Source organism: Mauremys reevesii, linkage group 11 (genome assembly GCF_016161935.1).
Source record: "Mauremys reevesii isolate NIE-2019 linkage group 11, ASM1616193v1, whole genome shotgun sequence".
In the NCBI taxonomy this organism is placed as follows: Eukaryota; Metazoa; Chordata; order Testudines; family Geoemydidae; genus Mauremys; species Mauremys reevesii.
The window spans coordinates 41,055,286-41,074,547 of NC_052633.1; the positions used below are offsets into that span (position 1 = coordinate 41,055,286).

The 19,262-nt window shown below is 43.1% G+C and overlaps 1 protein-coding gene across 1 annotated transcript in view; it reads right to left on the bottom strand.

The window, feature by feature from the left end:
- The window catches only part of CERS6 (ceramide synthase 6), a 210,566-nt gene that overhangs the window by 35,578 nt on the left and 155,726 nt on the right, over nt 1–19,262 (bottom strand). The window contains exons 5-6 of the mRNA XM_039494876.1: nt 15,855–15,905; nt 12,131–12,223 (exon numbers count right to left, since the gene is read on the bottom strand). Of these exons, the coding sequence (XP_039350810.1) occupies nt 12,131–12,223; nt 15,855–15,905 (144 nt within the window). The remainder of the gene's footprint in view (nt 1–12,130; nt 12,224–15,854; nt 15,906–19,262) is intronic.

Sequence of the window (19,262 nt, forward strand, 5' to 3'; positions counted from 1 at the left end):
ATAGAACACAAAGTAAGAAAAGCAGGATTAAATTTTGCTTCACATTCCAAGGGTCTTAATGATCAAAATAGAGAGAAATGGTCTGTCTTTCTCACATTCAGTACCAGTCCAGATATTTATGGCCATCCAGCTGAAAATTTAAGCCTTCTATAATCAAAATAGTGAAGCTTTTACCTTTCCCCCAAATATTAGAAAAAGCATGGCTAGGAAAATAATGTGGTCTCTGAGGTTTCCACATTGACATATCGTGCTTTGTTTCCTTACATGTTGCCATTATCTGTGGTACGGAACTGCCTTTTGATTTTACAGCCAAGGGCAACTAAGTTAGTACAGACTCAATCCAAATGCAGGGGTAAGCCAAGCAGCAAATCTTCTCTGCTTTTGTAGCTGCCACATCCATGCTTGTACAAATACTAGATTTTTCAGTCTCTTTTTGGAAGTTTTTAAGGAGTTCTTGACCATTTGCATTGTGTGTCAGAGGCCTTAAGATTCTTGAGCAATCATTCTTTATTTATTATCTACTTATGGATCAGCTGTCCAGTGGACTACTTCCTTCATGTGATTCACTGTCTCTTTTAAAAGTTTAATCTGTTTTATTCTTTTTTCATAGTATATAAGAAGTGCCACAAGATGGTTGGAATGGGACCTTGGATTTGTGGCAGGGTCGGATCCCCATTCCCTATTAAGGTACCACAGTGTTGGCCAAGCCAGTGTTTGATCTGCCAGCAGAATCTGCTAGCAGGAAATCCACTCACCCTATGCAAAACACAGACACTATGGGGAACATTCAAAATACCATCAATGGTTGCTTTGCCCCTCTCTTAGATCTAGAGGACACAAGAGTAGAACAACTCTAGGCCATGAGTGGGGAGATTTTAGGGATGAGCCCATATCCAAAAAGCAAAATCTGGATGACAATATATGAAGAAGAAAAAATGAAGCATATCAAGAACATCTGAAATCTGAACATAGCACTGAGCAGAATAACAAATACAGACATCTCAACAAGGAACTAGAATGAATGGTCAAAAAGGTGAAGAAAAACTGACTTGAGAGGTGAAGAGCTTGAAAAACACTTTCAAAAAAGTAATTCAAGATGGCTTTTTCAGAGAGTTAGATTACTATCAAAGTTAACACCCGTAACAAGTCAGCTAAGTGATGCTCAGTGGAACTATATAGTAGATAAAAGGTCAAAAACTTAAAATGTGGAAAGAATATTTTCATGAGCTATTGAATGTGAATAGTTGAGTTGACCAGGCTGTTCTTGAGGACATCAATTATGACGGCAACAATGAAAAACAACTACAAACATCAAATGGCACAAACTACAATGGTTTGGCCATGTTGCTAGAATGCCCCAGACCAACTGCCTAAAATTCTTCTCTATGGAAGAGTGGATGTTGAAAGAGGCCATGGACATTCAAGGACAAGTGGTATATGGTATAACCACCCAGACAATCCCCAACAGACTCAAATGGCAACTTAAAACAGATGTGGATGGAAGCTGCTCATAACCTTAGCTCTACTCACCCTTGACATTGCAAAAAGGAGATGATAATGATTATATTATACATATTCTATGGGGCTTTTTGGATCCCTTACTCTATAGGTCAAATTGTACCATCATTTACACACAAACAAAAGCCCGATCACTGAGGATGCAGAATCTGTAAGGGCAGGATTTGGAGCTGTATTTGCTTCTATGTTTGTGATTTTAAACTTCTTCAAAAATGTTAACTAACAAAACTGTTTGTGTCCTTTGTAGAACTGATCCAACACATCACAGAGAATATATTTTTGCAGGATGTTCTCAAGGGAGGGACCTTCCTCTCTGGAATTTGCTTCCCTGTTGGTCAGACAGAATGTAAGCCCAGGGATTTTTAGGATTCCCATGCAAAGCTTACTTGTGAATTCCAGCCCTTCCCTAGTTGGTGAGTGGGGGCTGAGAGGAGGTTGTGACTGGAGGAGTTCATTTTATTTGGAATTTATTGTATAATAGCTTGTACCATGCACATACACAGAACCTTTCTGGAGGCATATTTATAAATAAGTAAATAAAATAATATTTCAACACCAAAAGATAGTTTTTAAATTGTGTATGTACAGAAACCGTTTATATTCAATAAGGCACTCTGGAAGTGAATTGTACTGTGTGAAATTGTGGCATATTGAGTCAGAGGGTCATTCATTAGTGAAACTGAGCAGACTTTTCACATGACCTGCCCAAAAGTTCATTCAAATACTTTGTATTTCATCATGTCAGACTGTTTCTTTCCTTTAAAAGGTCATGAGGTTTCCAAAGAGGCCTTCTAAAGTTATGTTTGAGGTGTCTCAGACATAGGACAGCAACAGTGTGGTGAATTAAAACAAGCAAACAACATATATTACCGGAGCCAGAGGATATTTCCTACTGGATTACGGATGGAATTTTCCCAAGTGCCTAAGTGACTGGGGAGCTCACATACCACTGAAAGTCAATAGGACTTCTGCTCCTTTGTCACCAGGGTGTTCTGGAAAATTCCATCCTCTATTGAGCTTGTTCCATTAATATAATATATTAAGGATTTTTGTTTGTTTGTTTGTTTTTTGGAGAGTGGCGAAGGAATCTCACCTAGTTTCAAGGCTTCAACCATAACAGTTCCATCCTAGTCACCCAAGCTTCACAAGATCAGCACAACCTGCATTTTTCTCTCTCTGAGACTAAACACATCACTGTGATTCTTCCTCCTTTCACAAGGGCATGCAGAAAGAGTTCCAAGGTCTAACTATAGACATTGTGGAGCAGATTGCTAATTAAATATGGTTATAAACGTTCCATAAACATAACACACCATGAGGGTAACTAGTAGCTAGGTTTTTTTTAAAAATGAATGGAGAGGATCTAGGCACTGCTAAGCCACCTGAAAACATATACAATTTGTTATCACTAAAGTACAATTTGCACAATCTTTCGTTGATCCAGGAAAGCATGGATTGAGGTAGCAATTTTACAAAATCCCTTAAACTGACCTTAATAAATAATATTTATCTTAAAATACACTTCTGCCATGCTGCCAACACACACATACATAAACTTCACTGATCCAAAACTAACTGATGCCCTCTGACAGCCACAAGTTTCTTAACAGATCTGGTTTTCCTCTTACAGTTTGTGCCCTTCAGAAGTGGAATCTGGGAAGCAGCACAGATATGTAAAAATCATAACTCAGCTGCAGTCTTTGTAAACTGAAAACAACTTAAGTTTAGAAAATTATAACAGCGACACCAGTAGAAGCTTATGATCAAACATGCCATTATGAAATTATAAAAGTTAATCTACCCTGTTTCATTGCCTTAACTGAATGCTGATGCTATGTAGTGAGCAAAATAGTTAGATTTTTGTCCATCTCTTTTCAGTCACACACAGATAATCTGATGGAATGTGCAACAAACAAATAAAACCAAAACAGGTATTTGAAAATCAGCAATCCCACGGAAAGTCATTTTCAAGTCATGAATTTCCTATAAGGGAGGAATAAAGTAGAGATGGAAATAGTGAGTGCATTTCTCTCAAGATGCACAAAGTGAAAGACCAGTGTTGGAATGATGCCAGTGCTGAGCACCAGCACTTTAAATAAGGAGTTCCAGCACCAGTCATTGCAAGAGATCAGACAAAATGAAAGTGGGCAGCTGACTTCCAGCAGGGACTCAGCCAGCAGAAAGAACTGCCAAGTCATTTCTAATCACTCTGGACTATGACACCATCGTTGTGGCATTCAAAACTTCATAGAAAGAGATCCGAACTTACATAAGGAATTAATTTTCTCACTGTTAAAAAAACAGCAACAGATTTTTCAGGCTGAGACATGGAAATCTGCCACCTATAAATGTCCATGAAGTACTCCAATAATGTCCTGTATTGGGCAGCAAACTTCACCTTCCTTCTAGCCAGGCGCGGGGGGGCTCTAGGGGGCAGCGGGGGCGGCGCATCCTGCTGGGCTGGCGCCATGGGGCTGGGTGGCGCTCCGCGGCATGCGGGGGCCGGGCCGGCGGGCCCCGCGCGCCGGACGAGCAGCTGCGGGCAGGCATGACCGCCGCCGTCGTCCCGCCTTCCCGGCTGAGCTCCGCAGGGCGCCGCGGGCAGGTCAGCGCTCGTCCCGCCCTCCGGTGGACCTGCTGCCGGGCATGCGGCGAGCCAGCGAGACCAAAGCGCCCCCTCCCCCAGAGCCGGAGAGCCGGGAAGAGGACCCCTCCGGGACTGGGGGGGGGGCGGCAGCGCGCGCGCTGCTGCGGGGGGCAGCCTACTTTGTAGAGCCGCCCCTGCTTCTAGCCAAACAGCAGCTTAGTTAAATGGGTTGAGACACAGATGAGCTGTTTGTAGATTCTATCTTCTAATATTCATTAGCTACCCCTTATAAAAGTAGCAGTCACAAAAAGTGACAGTATGAACAGCAGTTATAGGTCACAGAATCCCAGAACAACGCATTAGAAAATGCAATACCAAATTCGCTATGCACAGGATGTTTCCCATTGGCTTGTTTCTTAGTGAGACTTTTTGATTTAGTGGTCGAACTATTTCACAAGATTTTGACACTGTAGTCTTTGATAATTGAATATTCAAATTGTAGTGACCTCACAACTAATCAATACTCACTTGATGGTATTTCTTCTGTATATGAGGATCAACAGTGTATATATCACAACTCACATTATGGGCCTGGCCCCTCCCTCACCACTTTTACTCCAGTGTGATTCCCATTGGCTTCAGCAGATTAACACCTGATTTACACCAAGTTAGTGGAGTCCGAGGCTCAGCGTGTATCATTTGGGAACAGAAAATCAACATCATGTTGGTGTATAGGCAGTAACTGATGCAAGATATTTCCCTTGTAGATCTCAGGGTTTAAATGCTATTAACTTCATTTTTAGTTTTCAGCATCTGTTTAAGAACTGTTTGTTCATTTGCCTTCTTTCATAAAGTTATCTTGCTCTCAATTATGCTCATGCCAGTTCGTTGACTCCAACGGAAGTGTAACTTAAGAGCAAAATTTGGACCTGAATCTATACAATTAGAAGCCACGAGTGGGAAGGCTCTTCAGCATCCTAAGACCAGAGAGGACCTTCAAAGTTCATACCACAATAGTTTAATATCACTCACGGGTTGCTGGTAATGAAAGCCGTGTACACAGGACAAAAATAGCAGCTCAAGATCTGGGCATAGGCCAGGGTGACCAAAACTCAGTCAGACACATAGAAAATAGGCAAGGTTTAAATGTCCCACCCCCAAAGGACAAACAGAAAAAAGTGTGGAGGGGAGGGAGTGAAAGCATTGAGCTGCAGCCCTTCACTGTGGCTGGCCTTTGCTGCATATTGCAAGTTCAGCAAGGCAGGACCCTGACCTGCTTACATGTCCGTAAAGTCCACTCACACCTACACTACCACATAGAAAGGTTAGATATCCACAAGCACACACAAACTTAAATAAACAGAATAGTCAATTTTACCCATGTAAATTGTGTGCCAAAGCCTGCATTCCAGACATCAACAGAAGTTTTGCCCAAGTAAGTATATAGGGTCTGATGCAAAGCCCACTGAACTCAACGAAACATTTTTCACTGACTTCAAATGAATGGGACCCATAGAGGTAAATTGTACAATCAACAGAAAGCAGAACCACTCACAGCATTCCACTCCATAAGGCAGTTCCAGGTGCAAGAAGGCTGCATGGGGGAAAATTCTGCCTCCCTCTGAGACTCTCTCCATGCAACAGTGTGGGCCAGAGAATGGATGTGCCCAGAGGGGAGCAGCTCCGCTAGTTCTCTGTAGCCTGGAGCATGAGAAGCTAGATCTCAACCTGACCCCTCAGGAGAGACCTGGCTTTTGTGCTATGGGCAGGTTTTGGCCTAGAGTGAGAACTTCAGGAATGGACCCTGTTTCTGGGCACAGAATCCAAAACAGCAAGCAGTAATTGAGAGGTTAGATGCTCAGCCAGTCAATCTGTGTATGCAAATATCTATCTGTCTGATCAAATGTGACAACTCTCTGAGGGTATGTCTACCCTAAGAAATTAGGTTCAATTTATAGAAGTTGATTTTTAGGAAGCGATTTTATACAGTCGATTTTGTGTGTCCCCACTAAGTGCATTAAGTCGGTGGAGTGCGTCCACAGTACCACGGCTAGTATCGACTTTCAGAGCACTGCATTGTGGGTAGCTATCCCACTGTTCCCGTATTGGAATTCTGGGTTTTCGTGGGTGGTTTTGGATATGTCGTCAGTCGCCCCTCCCTCCGTAAATGCAAAGGCAGACAATCATTTTGTGCCTTTTTTCCGTGCAGACACCATACTGCTTTCAGCGGACTGCTAACCGTCATAATCCAACCACCGCTTCCGCTGCAACTCTGCTCTCCTGGTGCCATGAATCCACCTCACAGGTCCTCTCATCGTTTTTTATAAATATCTATTCTCATGCCATCCCATCATCATCCACCGCTTCCAGTGTAACTCTGCTCTCCGGCTCATGTCTCGATAGCAAATTTCTCCATGTTGTCTGTCATGGGCTCCTGGGAATGTGTATTCTTCCTTGGGAAATGTGCGCAGTGCTAATCGTCATCCTCCACCGATTCCGCTGCAATTCTGCTCTCTTGCTCTCCTGATGCCATGAATCCACCTCACAGGTCCTCTCGTCGTTCGGTGTAAATATCTATTCTCGTGGCATCTGTCGTCATCCACCACTTCTGCTGCAACTCTGCTCTCCTGCAGACACCATACCACGGCAAGCATGGAGCCTGCTCAGCTCACCGCTGCTGCTGTGAGCATTGTAAACATCTCACGCATTATCCTGCAGTATGTTCAGAACCAGAATCTGCAAAAGCAGGCGAGGAGGTGACGACAGCGCGATCACGATAGTGATGAGGACATGGACACAGACTTCTCTCAAAGCACGGGCCCTGGCAATTTGGACATCATGGTGGTAATGGGGCAGGTTCGTGCCGTGGAACGCCGACTTTGGGCCCGGGAAACAAGCATAGACTGGTGGGACTGCATAGTGTTGCACGTCTGGGATGGATCCCAGTGGCTGCGAAACTTTTGCAAAAATAAGGGCACTTTCATGGAACTTTGTGACTTGCTTTCCCCTGCCCTGAAGCGCAAGAATACCAAAATGAGAGCAGCTCTCACAGTTGAGCAGTGAGTGGTGATAGCCCTTTGGAAGCCTGCAATACCAGACAGCTACTGGTCAGTCGGGAATCAATTTGGAGTGGGTAAATGTACTGTGGGGGCTGTTGTGATCTAAGCAGCCAACGCAATCACTGAGCTGCTGCTATCAAGGGTAGTGACTCTGGGAAATGTGCAGGTCATAGTGAATGGCTTTGGGATTCCCAACACAGTTGGGATTCCCTAACTGTGGTGGGGCAATAGACGGAACGCATATCCCTATCTTGGGACCGGACCACCTTGGCAGCCAGTACATAAACCGCAAGGGGTACTTTTCAATGGTGCTGCAAGCACTGGTAGATCACAAGGGACATTTCACCGACATCAACGTGAGTTGGCCAGAAAAGGTACATGACGCTTGCATCTTCAGGAATTCTGGTCTGTTTGAACAGCTGCAGGAAGGGACTTACTTCCCAGACCAGAAAATAACTGTTGGGGACGCTGAAATGCCTATAGTTATCCTCGGGGACCCAGCCTACCCCTTAATGCCATGGCTCATGAAGCCATACACAGGCAGCCTGGACAGTAGTAAGGAGCTGTTTAACTACAGGCTGAGCAAGTGCAGAATGGTGGTAGAATGTGCATTTGGATGTTTAAAAGCTCGCTGGCGCACATCACTGACTCAGTTAGACCTCAGCGAAACCAATATTCCCATTGTTATTACTGCTTGCTGTGTGCTCCACAATCTCTGTGAGAGTAAGGGGGAGACATTTATGGTGGTGTGGGAAGTTGAGGCAAATCGCCTGGCTGCTGATTACGTGCAGCCAGACACCAGGGTGATTAGAAGAGCACAGGAGGGTGCGCTGCGCATCAGAGAAGCTTTGAAAACCAGTTTCATGACTGGCCAGACTATGGTGTGAAAGTTCTGTTTGTTTCTCCTTGATGAAAACCTGCCCCCTTGGTTCACTCTACTTCCCTGTAAGCCAATTGCCCTCCCCCCTTCACTCACTGCTTGCAGAGGCAATGAAGTCATTATTGTTTCAAAATCATGCATTCTTTTTTAATTCATCACATGAATAGGGGGATAACTGCCAAGGTAGCCCAGGAGGGGTGGGGGAGGAGGGAAGCACTGGGTGGGGTGGTGGATGAAGGGAGGAGGGAAGGACAAGGCCACACTGCACTTCAAAACTTACTGAATGCCAGGCTTCTGTTGCTTGGGCAGTCCTCTGGGGTGGAGTGGTTGGGTGCCCGGAGCGCCCCCGCCCCCCAGGTTCTTGGGCATCTGGGTGAGGAGGCTATGGAACTTGGGGAGGAGGGTGGGCAGTTACACAGGGGCAGTTTGATCCCTCAGTAGCTCAGCATTACATCCTTCCTCCTCTCATGACGCTGCCGCCATGTCTCATCTTGCTCCCCACACCTCTCTTCTTGCTCCCGCCACCTCTCATCTCGTCTCTACTGTCCTCGTGTTCATTTTCTGCTTTCCTGGACTCTGACATTGTTTGCCTATACACATTCTGCTGAGCTCTTTCAGTGCAGGAGGACTGCATGAGCTCAGAGAACATTTCATCGTGAGTGCATTTTTTTCGCCTTCTTATCTGCACTAAACTCTGGGACGGAGATGATGGGAGAGCGTTGAAACATTTGCAGCTGCGGGAAGAAAAAAGGGAGAGCAGTATTTAAAAAGACACATTTTAGAGAACAAAGGGTAGACTGTTTCACAGTGAACCAAACTGTTAACATTACATGGCGCATGTGCTTTTGGCCCTCTTATATTGAGGGCCTGCCGGTTTGGTGTGAGAGATCACACTCTCTGGGCTGGGCAACAGAATTCGGCTTGCAGGCAGCCATGGTAAGCCACAGCCTTTCAGCTTCTTCAACCTTCATAACATGGCTTCAAACAGCAGCGCCCTCCTTTCCCGTACCAAGCACCCGTTGGGTTGGCCATTTAAAAGGAGGGGCTGTACTGGCAGCGAATGTATCCCAAGTCTTCAGGGCAAATTAATCATTAAACATGCTTGCTTTTAAACCATGCATTATATTTACAAAGCTACACTCACCAGAGGTGCCTTCTACGGCTTCATGGTCTGTGAGCCCACCTTGGGAGGGCTGGAAGGGTATTGGCTCAAAGGTGATACAGTTCCTGGCTGTCGGGGAGTATGGTTTCTCTGCTTGCGTGCTGTGTGCTATCCTCATCCTCCTCCACATCTTCATATTCCTCGTCCCCCAAATTCTCATCCCTGTTTCATGAGACTCCCACCTTGCAGGTGTTCACAGACAGGGGTAGGGTAGTGGTAGAGGTCCCCCCTAGAGTTGCATGCAGCTCATCATAGAAGCGGCATGTCTGGGGCTCTGACCTGGAGCAGCCGTTTGCCTTTTTGGTAGGCTTGCCTGAGCTCTTTAATTTTCACGTGGCACTGCTGCAGGTCCCTGGGTAGCCTCTGTCCATCATGCCCTCGGAGATTTTTTTCAAATATTTTGGCATTTCATCTTTTGGAATGGAGTTCTGATAGCACGAATTCATCTCCCCAGACAGCAATCAGATCCAGTACCTCCCGTTCGGTCTATGCTGGAGCTCTTTTGCTATTCTGGGACTGCATGGTCACCTGTGCTGATGAGCTCACCACGCTGGCGAAACAGGAAATGAAATTCAAAAGTTCCCAGGGCTTTTGCTGTGTACCTGGCCAATGCATCTGAGTTGAAAGCGCTGTCCAGAGCGGTCACAGTGGAGCACTCTGGGATAGCTCCCAGAGGCCAATACCATTGAATTGCATCCTCACTACCCCAAATTCAACCCGGCAATGTTGATTTCAGCGCTAATCCCCTTGTCGGGGACGAGTACAGAAATTGATTTTAAGAGCCCTTTAAGTCGACAAAAATGGCTTCATCGTGCGGACCGGTGCAGGGTCAAATCAATCTAACGCTGCTAAATTTGACCTAAACTCGTAGTGTAGACCAGGGCTGAGTCACTTTATTTGCCCCCAAGAGGTTTCAAATTAGGAAAGTTTTGGAACATCACAATGGACCTTTTGAGAGCTGCATTTTAACACTGTTAGATACTGTTCAGTACTTTCCCACTTTTTATATAATCAAAGATGTTAGTAGGCATTTAAAAAAATACACCCATGTCAGCATTCCATAGTTTTGCAATTATGACACTCCTCCCCCGCAGAGGTGCCCAGAGAAGGTGGAATAAAGATATAACTGAGCAGCACATAAGGCTAAATACATGCAGTGGGACTGCATCGATATAATGACATGTCTGCAGGAATAACCTGAATGATACTGTCACATTGCTACAGAGATTTGATATTGATTTTCATATTTGCAAATGGTTGTGTCTTGCCTGCTACTGCTGCTTACACATATCTTATTTGGATTGAATTCTTCTCCGCTGTGAGACCCCTCTGCTGAGCCATGTTTCTCTACACCTCTGTTGCAGGATGAGTAAAGTTGTATTGATTTCAAGCCAGTGACTGATTGCATATGTAGCGACTGTAAGCAGATTGGGCACTTGGAGCAAACAGACTGATATATCTGTGTCAACTGTTCTGTTACACTGTATCATCTAATAAAGATTTGAGATTCTCGGACATTTCCTTGGGCCTCCTGCTTCTGGAGAGAAACTTTGCAGATGCTGGAAAGGGAGTATTTTCCTTGCTGAAACAAACAGATCAAGATTCCCAGCAGTACACTGTGGTTCCAGGGGGAGGATTCATTTTCTTGAGGACACTCTTTATTCTCCACTTTGTTTCCCAAAAATATGGTCTTGTTAGAATTAACTGCCCCATTAAACAGGGGGATTAACTACCCTATTAAACAATTTTCTTTTATAATTATGAGTTAGGCTGCAATCATTTAATTAAAGACTGTGTCAAAAGGGGGATGGGCAACCTTAATACAGACATTTCGTTACTTTTCAGTGCTTGACTTTGCAACCTAAATAAAGTTCTTTGAACGTTTTTTTTAAATGTAATTTCCTTATTCTTTTAAAGAAAAGAAACAAAAATAAATTCTATCCTATGCAACTTTAACACGTTACAACAATCCGAAGCACAGCATTAACATTGTGTTTTAGACCATTACTGTAGAATACAGTGCAGGGTTTTTATTGTTGTTCTTTTTGGTTTTGTTATGGATTATCATTGTGCAATTCTTGCTGCCTGCTGAAGGAGGAAGAAGGGAAAACAAAATGGAGCAGGCTGCCATTGGCACTGTTCAATAGTGTTCTCATATGGACAGCCAGCACGGACAATGTGGTTCTGCAAATTTATAGGTTTCTGGTTAAAAGCCCACCTGCTTTGTATAACAGGCAAGTTCCCAGATGATGACTTAAAGATGGACACATTGGGAATGGATTTATTTCACAGTCTATACAGTTTTCTAACTTCAAAATTTCATTTTCCCCCCATTACACAGAAAATAAAAGACACTGGGTGTTGTTTTGCATATATGGTTAGTTATAGCTATATACAAAAGATCTGAAGCTTCTTATGGTTTTCATCTGTAAAGGAAAGATTGATACTATAGTATTAATTTAATATCAGATACATTTATATGACTTCATCTTGTCTTTACAGGGGGATGAACTCAAGTTCTCATGAATCTTATCACAGATGGTCTAGTAAATTCACAGCTCTGACGGATGCTCTTATCACATCATGTCAAGGGAGTACAACACAGTTCGCTGATCCTCAAGAGACAACACAATTTCTGATGTGAGGACAGCAGATTATCAATTGACATTGTGCCCTTTGCTACTGAATATTAGATTACTGTGGGCTGCTTCAACAAGGTGCAGAAAACGGCATATCCCACTGCCCAGGAACAGAATGATGTGCCCACTTTAACATCAGTATCACAAAGTGAACATCTACAATAGCTTGCAAATGGAACTAACGTGTCTAGCACACTACATAGCGACAGGGTTGCATGCTACCCAAGAGTCAAGGAAAGTGTGTGTTTACAGCCCTTGACACGTTTTTACACTGATTGTTCTTACCTTTCTTTTGACGTCAGTGAACTGAGAAAACATTAAGGACCAATAGAATGACAACTCGACTATGTAGTAGTAATGAAGGTCAGGCATCAGCGGCTGAAAAAGGAAGGTTTAAAAAGGTTGAGAAAGTAATTCGCTTTATAAACACTAAACTCCACAAAGAGAGGGGAAATTGCAGCCTGGCTACGGTGTAATCTTCCTATCTCGGACACTTCTCCTCTTATGTTTAGATCCTGAGAACGGAGCTATACCCTTCCCCTGCAATGCCAATAAGCCAGGCCCTAATTCTTTAGGTACCTGGAGCAGAAATGTTTCTGGACCATTTTGAACACAACACTTCTCTCATATGCAGCAAAGGAATGTTTGATTATACAATTGTCTCCTGTTGGTTTCCAAATCAGCTGCAACCAATTTAGAGCATACCAAAAGCTGCAGATGCACAGTGAACTGGGAAGAAATGGCTCCAGTAAACAGTCTTACTTACCTCTGTGTGTTGGCACCAGGGTGGGATGAAAGTAGTGCTGTCAACATCACCATGATGAAATGATGTAATTTATTCTTAAGGGGGGTCTAAAAATGACCTATGAACATGCAATCTTTTGGAGGACAGGAAGCAATCTGTATAGATTAAATCCATACATACCCCTTTGGCCTACAACACAGAAAAAAGCAGGGCCCATATCCTTACCTGCAGCCAAGGAGTGTTTGACACAGCTGAGAAGGGCAGAAGTGTAAAGGGGCTTTAAGTCTGGTCCCAGACATAAATTAGAGCAGACTGAGGGCTACTCTAAGTTACATTCAGCCATGCCCATTTCCTGCTCATCATGTCCCCTACATCAATGATAGGGAGGAGTTCTGGGATAGATGTTACTGCATTTTTATGCCCGAGTCACCAGGTTTAGACCAGCTTTGCATTGGAGGACCACCCAAAGTTGTTGCAGAGCAGGGCAAAATCTGTCCTACATGTGTAGTTTTGATCATTTCTATTCTATAACACTAACAGATTTCTTCTTTTACAATCTTTTCATGTAAATAAATCTTTATTTTCATGTATTTCTTAATATTTAGAAAACCTTCCTTAGGTGCCCAGCCAATGCTCTGGGATAATTGTTTTTCCTGCTTTGTCAAATACAATAAACATTTTTAAAAGTGCTCACATTTACTGTGTTGTTTTTTTTTTTTAAAGTTTCAACTATGTCAATCAGACAATGCAAAAAACTCAATTGTTGCCACCACCAGGTCTGCTTGCCCATTTTTAAACAATCTTTTCCAGCTTTTTATTTATTTGCTTAGTTTTTAATGTAATGCTGGTAAAAGGCACCTGGTTGATAATCCTAGAATCCAAAGGCATGGAGAGTTGGATGGTAAGCTCTTCCCAGTTTCCTCACCAATGAAGGACCAATCTATAAGTGATAAAGGGTAGTTCATTTTCTCTGGCCCATTCAGTCCTTGTCTGCTCTGCTGACACTGCCAGTAAGGGGGTTGATTAGCAGCAGTTTTTAAAACTTAATTCTAGTATATGAACTAAAAAGGAAGTTAGTATTACAGTCAAAATCCCCAAAGAATTTACAAGGAAAATTTGTATTAGAAGAAGTTTTAGGATTGTTGGTTGTTCTCTATTGATAAGTTTTTCTAAACCTAGGAATCAAGATAATTGGGGCGGTGGGAACCCCCACACTGTGAGGATGTGCCCGTTTTCATCTCATAACACATGCACAACAAAAGCAGAGAACTTGATCAGTTCCAATGTTAGTTCCTGATCCTTAACTTCAATAGTGCATAAAAGTGAGGATTTGGGCGTTAGCAAACCAAGTGAATGCAGAATCACCCACTTGTCTATATCTATATAGAGTCGTGTTGGATTTCTGGAATGCCATGTTGAATAATTCATGTGAGTCACAGCATGATTAGAACTTTTATCCATTTAGAAAACAAACAAAACAAACAAAACCCCCACAAACACAATCTTGATTTGAGCCCAACACATATTTTTTCTCCTGGACAATGACAGTTTTTATTTTTTGATTTCTATCAAAACTCATTCTCTGGCACTGGACCTTCTCTTTGTCTGCACTTGTCTCTATAGAATCTCATAGGTCTCTACTAGTATTCAAAGGGTACAACTCATTTTCTCAGTAACAAAGGGCAACCTCACTGTCCTGATCATAAGCTTAGCAAATATTCACGCTCATTAGCCAATCATACTGATTCTTTCTTCAGAAGCAGATTTTCTTATGTATGTAATATGCAGTTTACAAACATGTCTTGACATTTTAGACTTCTCAGATTGCAAACTCTTAAACTAGTTTCTCTTAGACTTTTGGGTACTAATGATCATTTATGGGCAGGGCCCCTTATTACAAGGGACATTCCTGATTTTTTCATCTCTGTACAACAAGATTGGGAGTTGCTGAGTGCTGCAAAGAGCAGCAAGAAATACCCTGGCGAAGTATGTGAATACTGCTTATGAGAATACTACTACTACTCTCGGGAGGAGGAGTGGGGCGGGAGTGCTAAGAAAACAGTCCCTTATTTTTGAAATACAATGTTGGCAACCCTACTTATGGGTTTGTACGTCTAGAACAATGGGCGCCTGATCCTTGCTCGGGGTTTTGAGTACTGCTGTTACACAAGTAATGATGAAAAACAACATTCGGGGCTAAACAGATGACTGTTTGGAGGCTTTCTGAAAATTTGGAATTTAGATGTGTAGAAATGCTGCAAAACAAAAACACAACCACAAGTTACCGCAAGTCTTGAAGCCTGCATCGTTAGGTGCTATTTGTGATTGTTGATACCTGATTTTAAAAAACTACTATATATCATGACAATGGATTTATGTTTAAAAGCATTAAGAAGACAGATGAGGCATAAGGAAATGGTTGCTCTGAAACTGGCAATTAGCTCCAAACATAATTTTGCTCTCACTCAAACAGCTGTGAAATCCCCAGGGCTCTCTAATTGTAGCCTGATGCTTACTTACATTCTTCTGTAATCTTGCAAGTATGGTACTTTTGTGATGAGATAAATGCCAACTGGTATTGCATAAAAATACATATCCATTAAGCTGAACTTTCCCAAATGGTTGCCAATGCCAACTCCTAACCACATATGCACGATGACATTTTTCTCTAATGAACTCTCTAATTAACAATATTGTTTAAAATTTAATAGATATTGATTAACTGATGCTCCCAACACCTCTGAGTGGTAGATAAGTATTATTAGCTCTCTGAGTACATCTACACAACAATTAAACACTTGAACCTGGCCTGGGTCAGCTGACTTGGGCTCATGGGGCTTGGGCTGTGAGGTTGTAAAATTGCTGTGTAAATGTTCAGCCTCAGGCTGAGCTCTGGGACCTCACGAGTGGGGAGTGCTTTCAAGGCTGGGTTTCCCACACTTTGAATACGAGGAGGTATCTCCTCCCACCATGCGTACATTTCATTCAGGGTTCAGGGGAGATTTTTGTCCCCCAGACATACTGTCTTTCTGCCAGTTATCGCTGATATACTTTGTCCTCAACAGGAGGGATGGGTATATTTCCTTCTCTGAGGATGCCGTTCATGTTGCTCCTCCATGACTCAGACAATAGGGGGAGCGAAATGGTGTTTGTTGGGTAGTCTGATAAAGCTAATCAACATTTGCATAAAACATGGGGTTTGCATAGTAAAAACAACTTCTCACTGAGCTTGTATATTTATTTCTATATAACAGGATGACTTACCTGATATGGATATCCATTCCAGCACTGCCTTGTGTTCCAGAGCCAGGGAGTCTTAAAGAAACAAAACAAAGGGGTATGTTAGTCATTGTGAAATGAAACAATGCAGTCCTCGGCAGTTAAGATGTAAATGGTTAATATTCATAGAATCATAGACTTTAAGGTCAGAAGGGACCGTTATGATCATCTAGTCTGACCTGCAAAATGCAGGCCACAGAATCTCACCCACCCACTCCTGTATCAAACCTGTGTCTGAGCCACTGAAGTCCTCAAATCATGGTTTAAACACTTCAAAGTGAAGAGAACCTTCCAGCAAGTGACCCATGCCCCACGCTGCAGAGGAAGGCAAAAAAACCCCAGGGCCTCTGCCAATCTGCCCTGGAGGAAAATTCCTTCCCAACCCCAAATATGGCGATCAGCTAAACCCTGAGCATGTAGGCAAGACTCATCAGCCAGACACCCAGGTAAGAATTCTCTGTAGTAACTCAGATCCCACCCCATCTAACATCCCATCACAGGCCATTGGGCATGTTTACCACTAGTAGTCAAAGACGAATTAATTGCCAAAATTAGGCTATCCCATCATACCATCCCCTCCATAAACTTATCAAGCTTAGTCTTGAAGCCAGATATGTCTTTTGCCCCCACTACTCCCCTTGGAAGGCTGTTCCAGAACTTCACTCCTCTGATGGTTAGAAACCTTCATCTAATTTCAAGTCTAAATTTCCTGATAGCCAGTTTATATCCATTTATTCTTGTGTCCACATTGGTACTGAGCTTAAATAATTCCTCTCCCTCCCTGGTATTTATTCCTCTGATATTGTTCAGAGACTAAATCTGGAGAGCTGCTGAGCATTTGTATGTCCTCCCACTGGAGTCAATAGGCACAGAGAGTGAGTGCTAGACCCCTCAAAGTTGTGTGTCCCATATTAGAACAACCCACTCTGATGTTCTGTACATCGTGGGAACACCCTACACCCCCATCCTTATAAAATGACTGTGTGGTATCCAATGCAAAGTTTGTCATGTTGAACGTCTTCGGAAGGCTCATGATGCACTGAGCATTGTTGTTATAGTAATGTTATAGTAATTATTGTTACAGTAATGTTATAGAAATGTTAGAGGTTATAATTTCATATATATAGTTATGAGGCTGAAAATGTGTCCTCATGGCTTAAAGCAAGCCCAGGCAAAAACTCTCCAAAAGCAGAGGGGCAGTTTACACCTCATCAGGGCATGTATGGGACAAACCCAGCCCAGCCTCAGAGGAACAAAGGATACTGGCCTAGGCAACAACAAAGATCTGTTGGACTCTCGAGTGAGTCACCGCCCTTCCTTTGGTCAGTTTGGGACTACGATGAGGTAATGCTCATCTGACTCTGAAGGGGGTGGGGGGAAGAAAGGACATGATAAAAGGGAGAGACGTTTGCCATGCTCTTCCTCTCCCTTCCACCTACATCTACAGACACCACCACCAAGCGACTGAAGCACTGATCAAAGGGGAGAGCCTGACTGAAGGGCAACCAGCCAGCCTGTGGTGAGAAGCATCTATGTTTGTAAGGGCACTGAAAGCGTTAAGATCAGCTTAGAATGTGTTTTGTTTTTATTTCATTTGACCAAATCTGACTTGTTATGCTTTGACTTATAATCACTTAACATTTATCTTTGCAGTTAATAAATCTGTTTGTTTATTCTACCTGAAGCAGTGCATTTGGTTTGAAGCGTGTCAGAGACTCTCCTTGGGATAACAAGCCTGGTACATATCAATTTCTTTGTTAAATTGACAAACTCATATAAGTTTGCAGCATCCAGTGGCATAACTGGTCACTGCAAGATGGAGGTTCCTAGGGTTGTGTCTGGGACCAGAGATATTGGCTAGTGTCATTCGATTGCACAATCCAAGGAGCAGTTTACATGCCAGAGGCTGTGCGTGAACAGCCCAGGAGTGGGGCTTCTAACAGCAGAGCAGGGTAAGGCTGGCTCCCAGAGTCAAGGATTGGAGTGACCTAGCAGATCACCAGTCCAGATAACACCAGAGGGGAGCGTCACACCCACTCATTCATAAAGAATTTGACTTGTTCAGGTAGGATTTTTGCGCACCCTGTTCTAAAAACAGCACACTGTAAATTCAGTCATTCTTACAGTTTGTGCACAAGTGGCAAGATCTTGTGTCACACTCTCAGCATCACAACTAATAAATAATACCTAGCTCTTATACAGCATTTTTCATCAGTAGCTCTCAAAGTGCTTTACAAAGGAGATCAATAATTACCTTCATTTTACAGATGCGGAAACTGAGGCATAGGATGGTGCAATGACTTCCCCAGAGTTACCCAACAGGTCAGTGGCAGAGCCAGGAATAGAAGCCAGGTCTCCTAAATCTCACTCCAGTACTCTATTCACAAGGACACACTGTCTAATGGCCCAGTTGGCCTCAGATTGTCAAAATGTTTAGTCAGAATTGCTTCAGCATAGGTTGCTGTTCAATACAATCCCAGTTAATCCCAGGAAAGGGGATTATTTCCTCCACCTCCACCCTGACTGTCCTGCCTCCCCCATGGAGATCAAATCAAGTCCCTACAAGCCTGGTTTTGGGTATCACTGTCCTAAAGGATAGAGGTTGCCATCATATCACATATTCTGCTTGCAGTGATCTCCTAAGGCACAAGATTTATGTGACTATTTATCCCCAATTTTTCATGAAAGAATAGAACAGGGAAGTTTCCTTAAATGTCAGTAAATCTATTCTTTCAGCAGGTTTATTACTTTGTTCAGTTCAGAAGGAATTTCAGTGTGTTGCAGCACTGATAAAATTAGCAGCCAAGGCCTGATCATCTTATATTTATTACCAGCTAGTGAACGAGTTTTTCCTCTCTTGAAGAGGTTATTTAAACTGGTACCCCAAAGAGTTGCACCCTGCCTCTCTGTTTCTTTAATGTCTATTATGGTATATCGATGATTTGCAAAATACATGGCAAAACATCAACTTTCAATTTTTTCACACCACACACCAGGAAGAAAAATGTGCAATCAGTTGTCCCAGAACCAGTGCTCTCCCAAAACAGCAACTTGGGGGGTTAGAGTAGGATTTTGCAGATACTGTGGGTGCAAGACTGCCTAGTGTTCCAACATGCTACTGTAACTCAAAATTAACAGTCAATGGCACTGCTTCCCTAAAGAAGAAACTTCAAGATGGCAGCTGACAGCTTCTGTAAAGGAAAACTATGCTGGCGAAGCAATTCTATACAACAAAATGGCAGGTGAGTCAGTCAGAGCCCCTCCTCCAGCAAGAACTTTATCTCTTGGTTGCAGAAAACCCGATAAGCACCAAATACTCAGTTCTACATTTCTTACACATATATACAGCCCAGAGTTCAGAGACCAGATTCCACCCCTGTGGTCCCTCCCTTT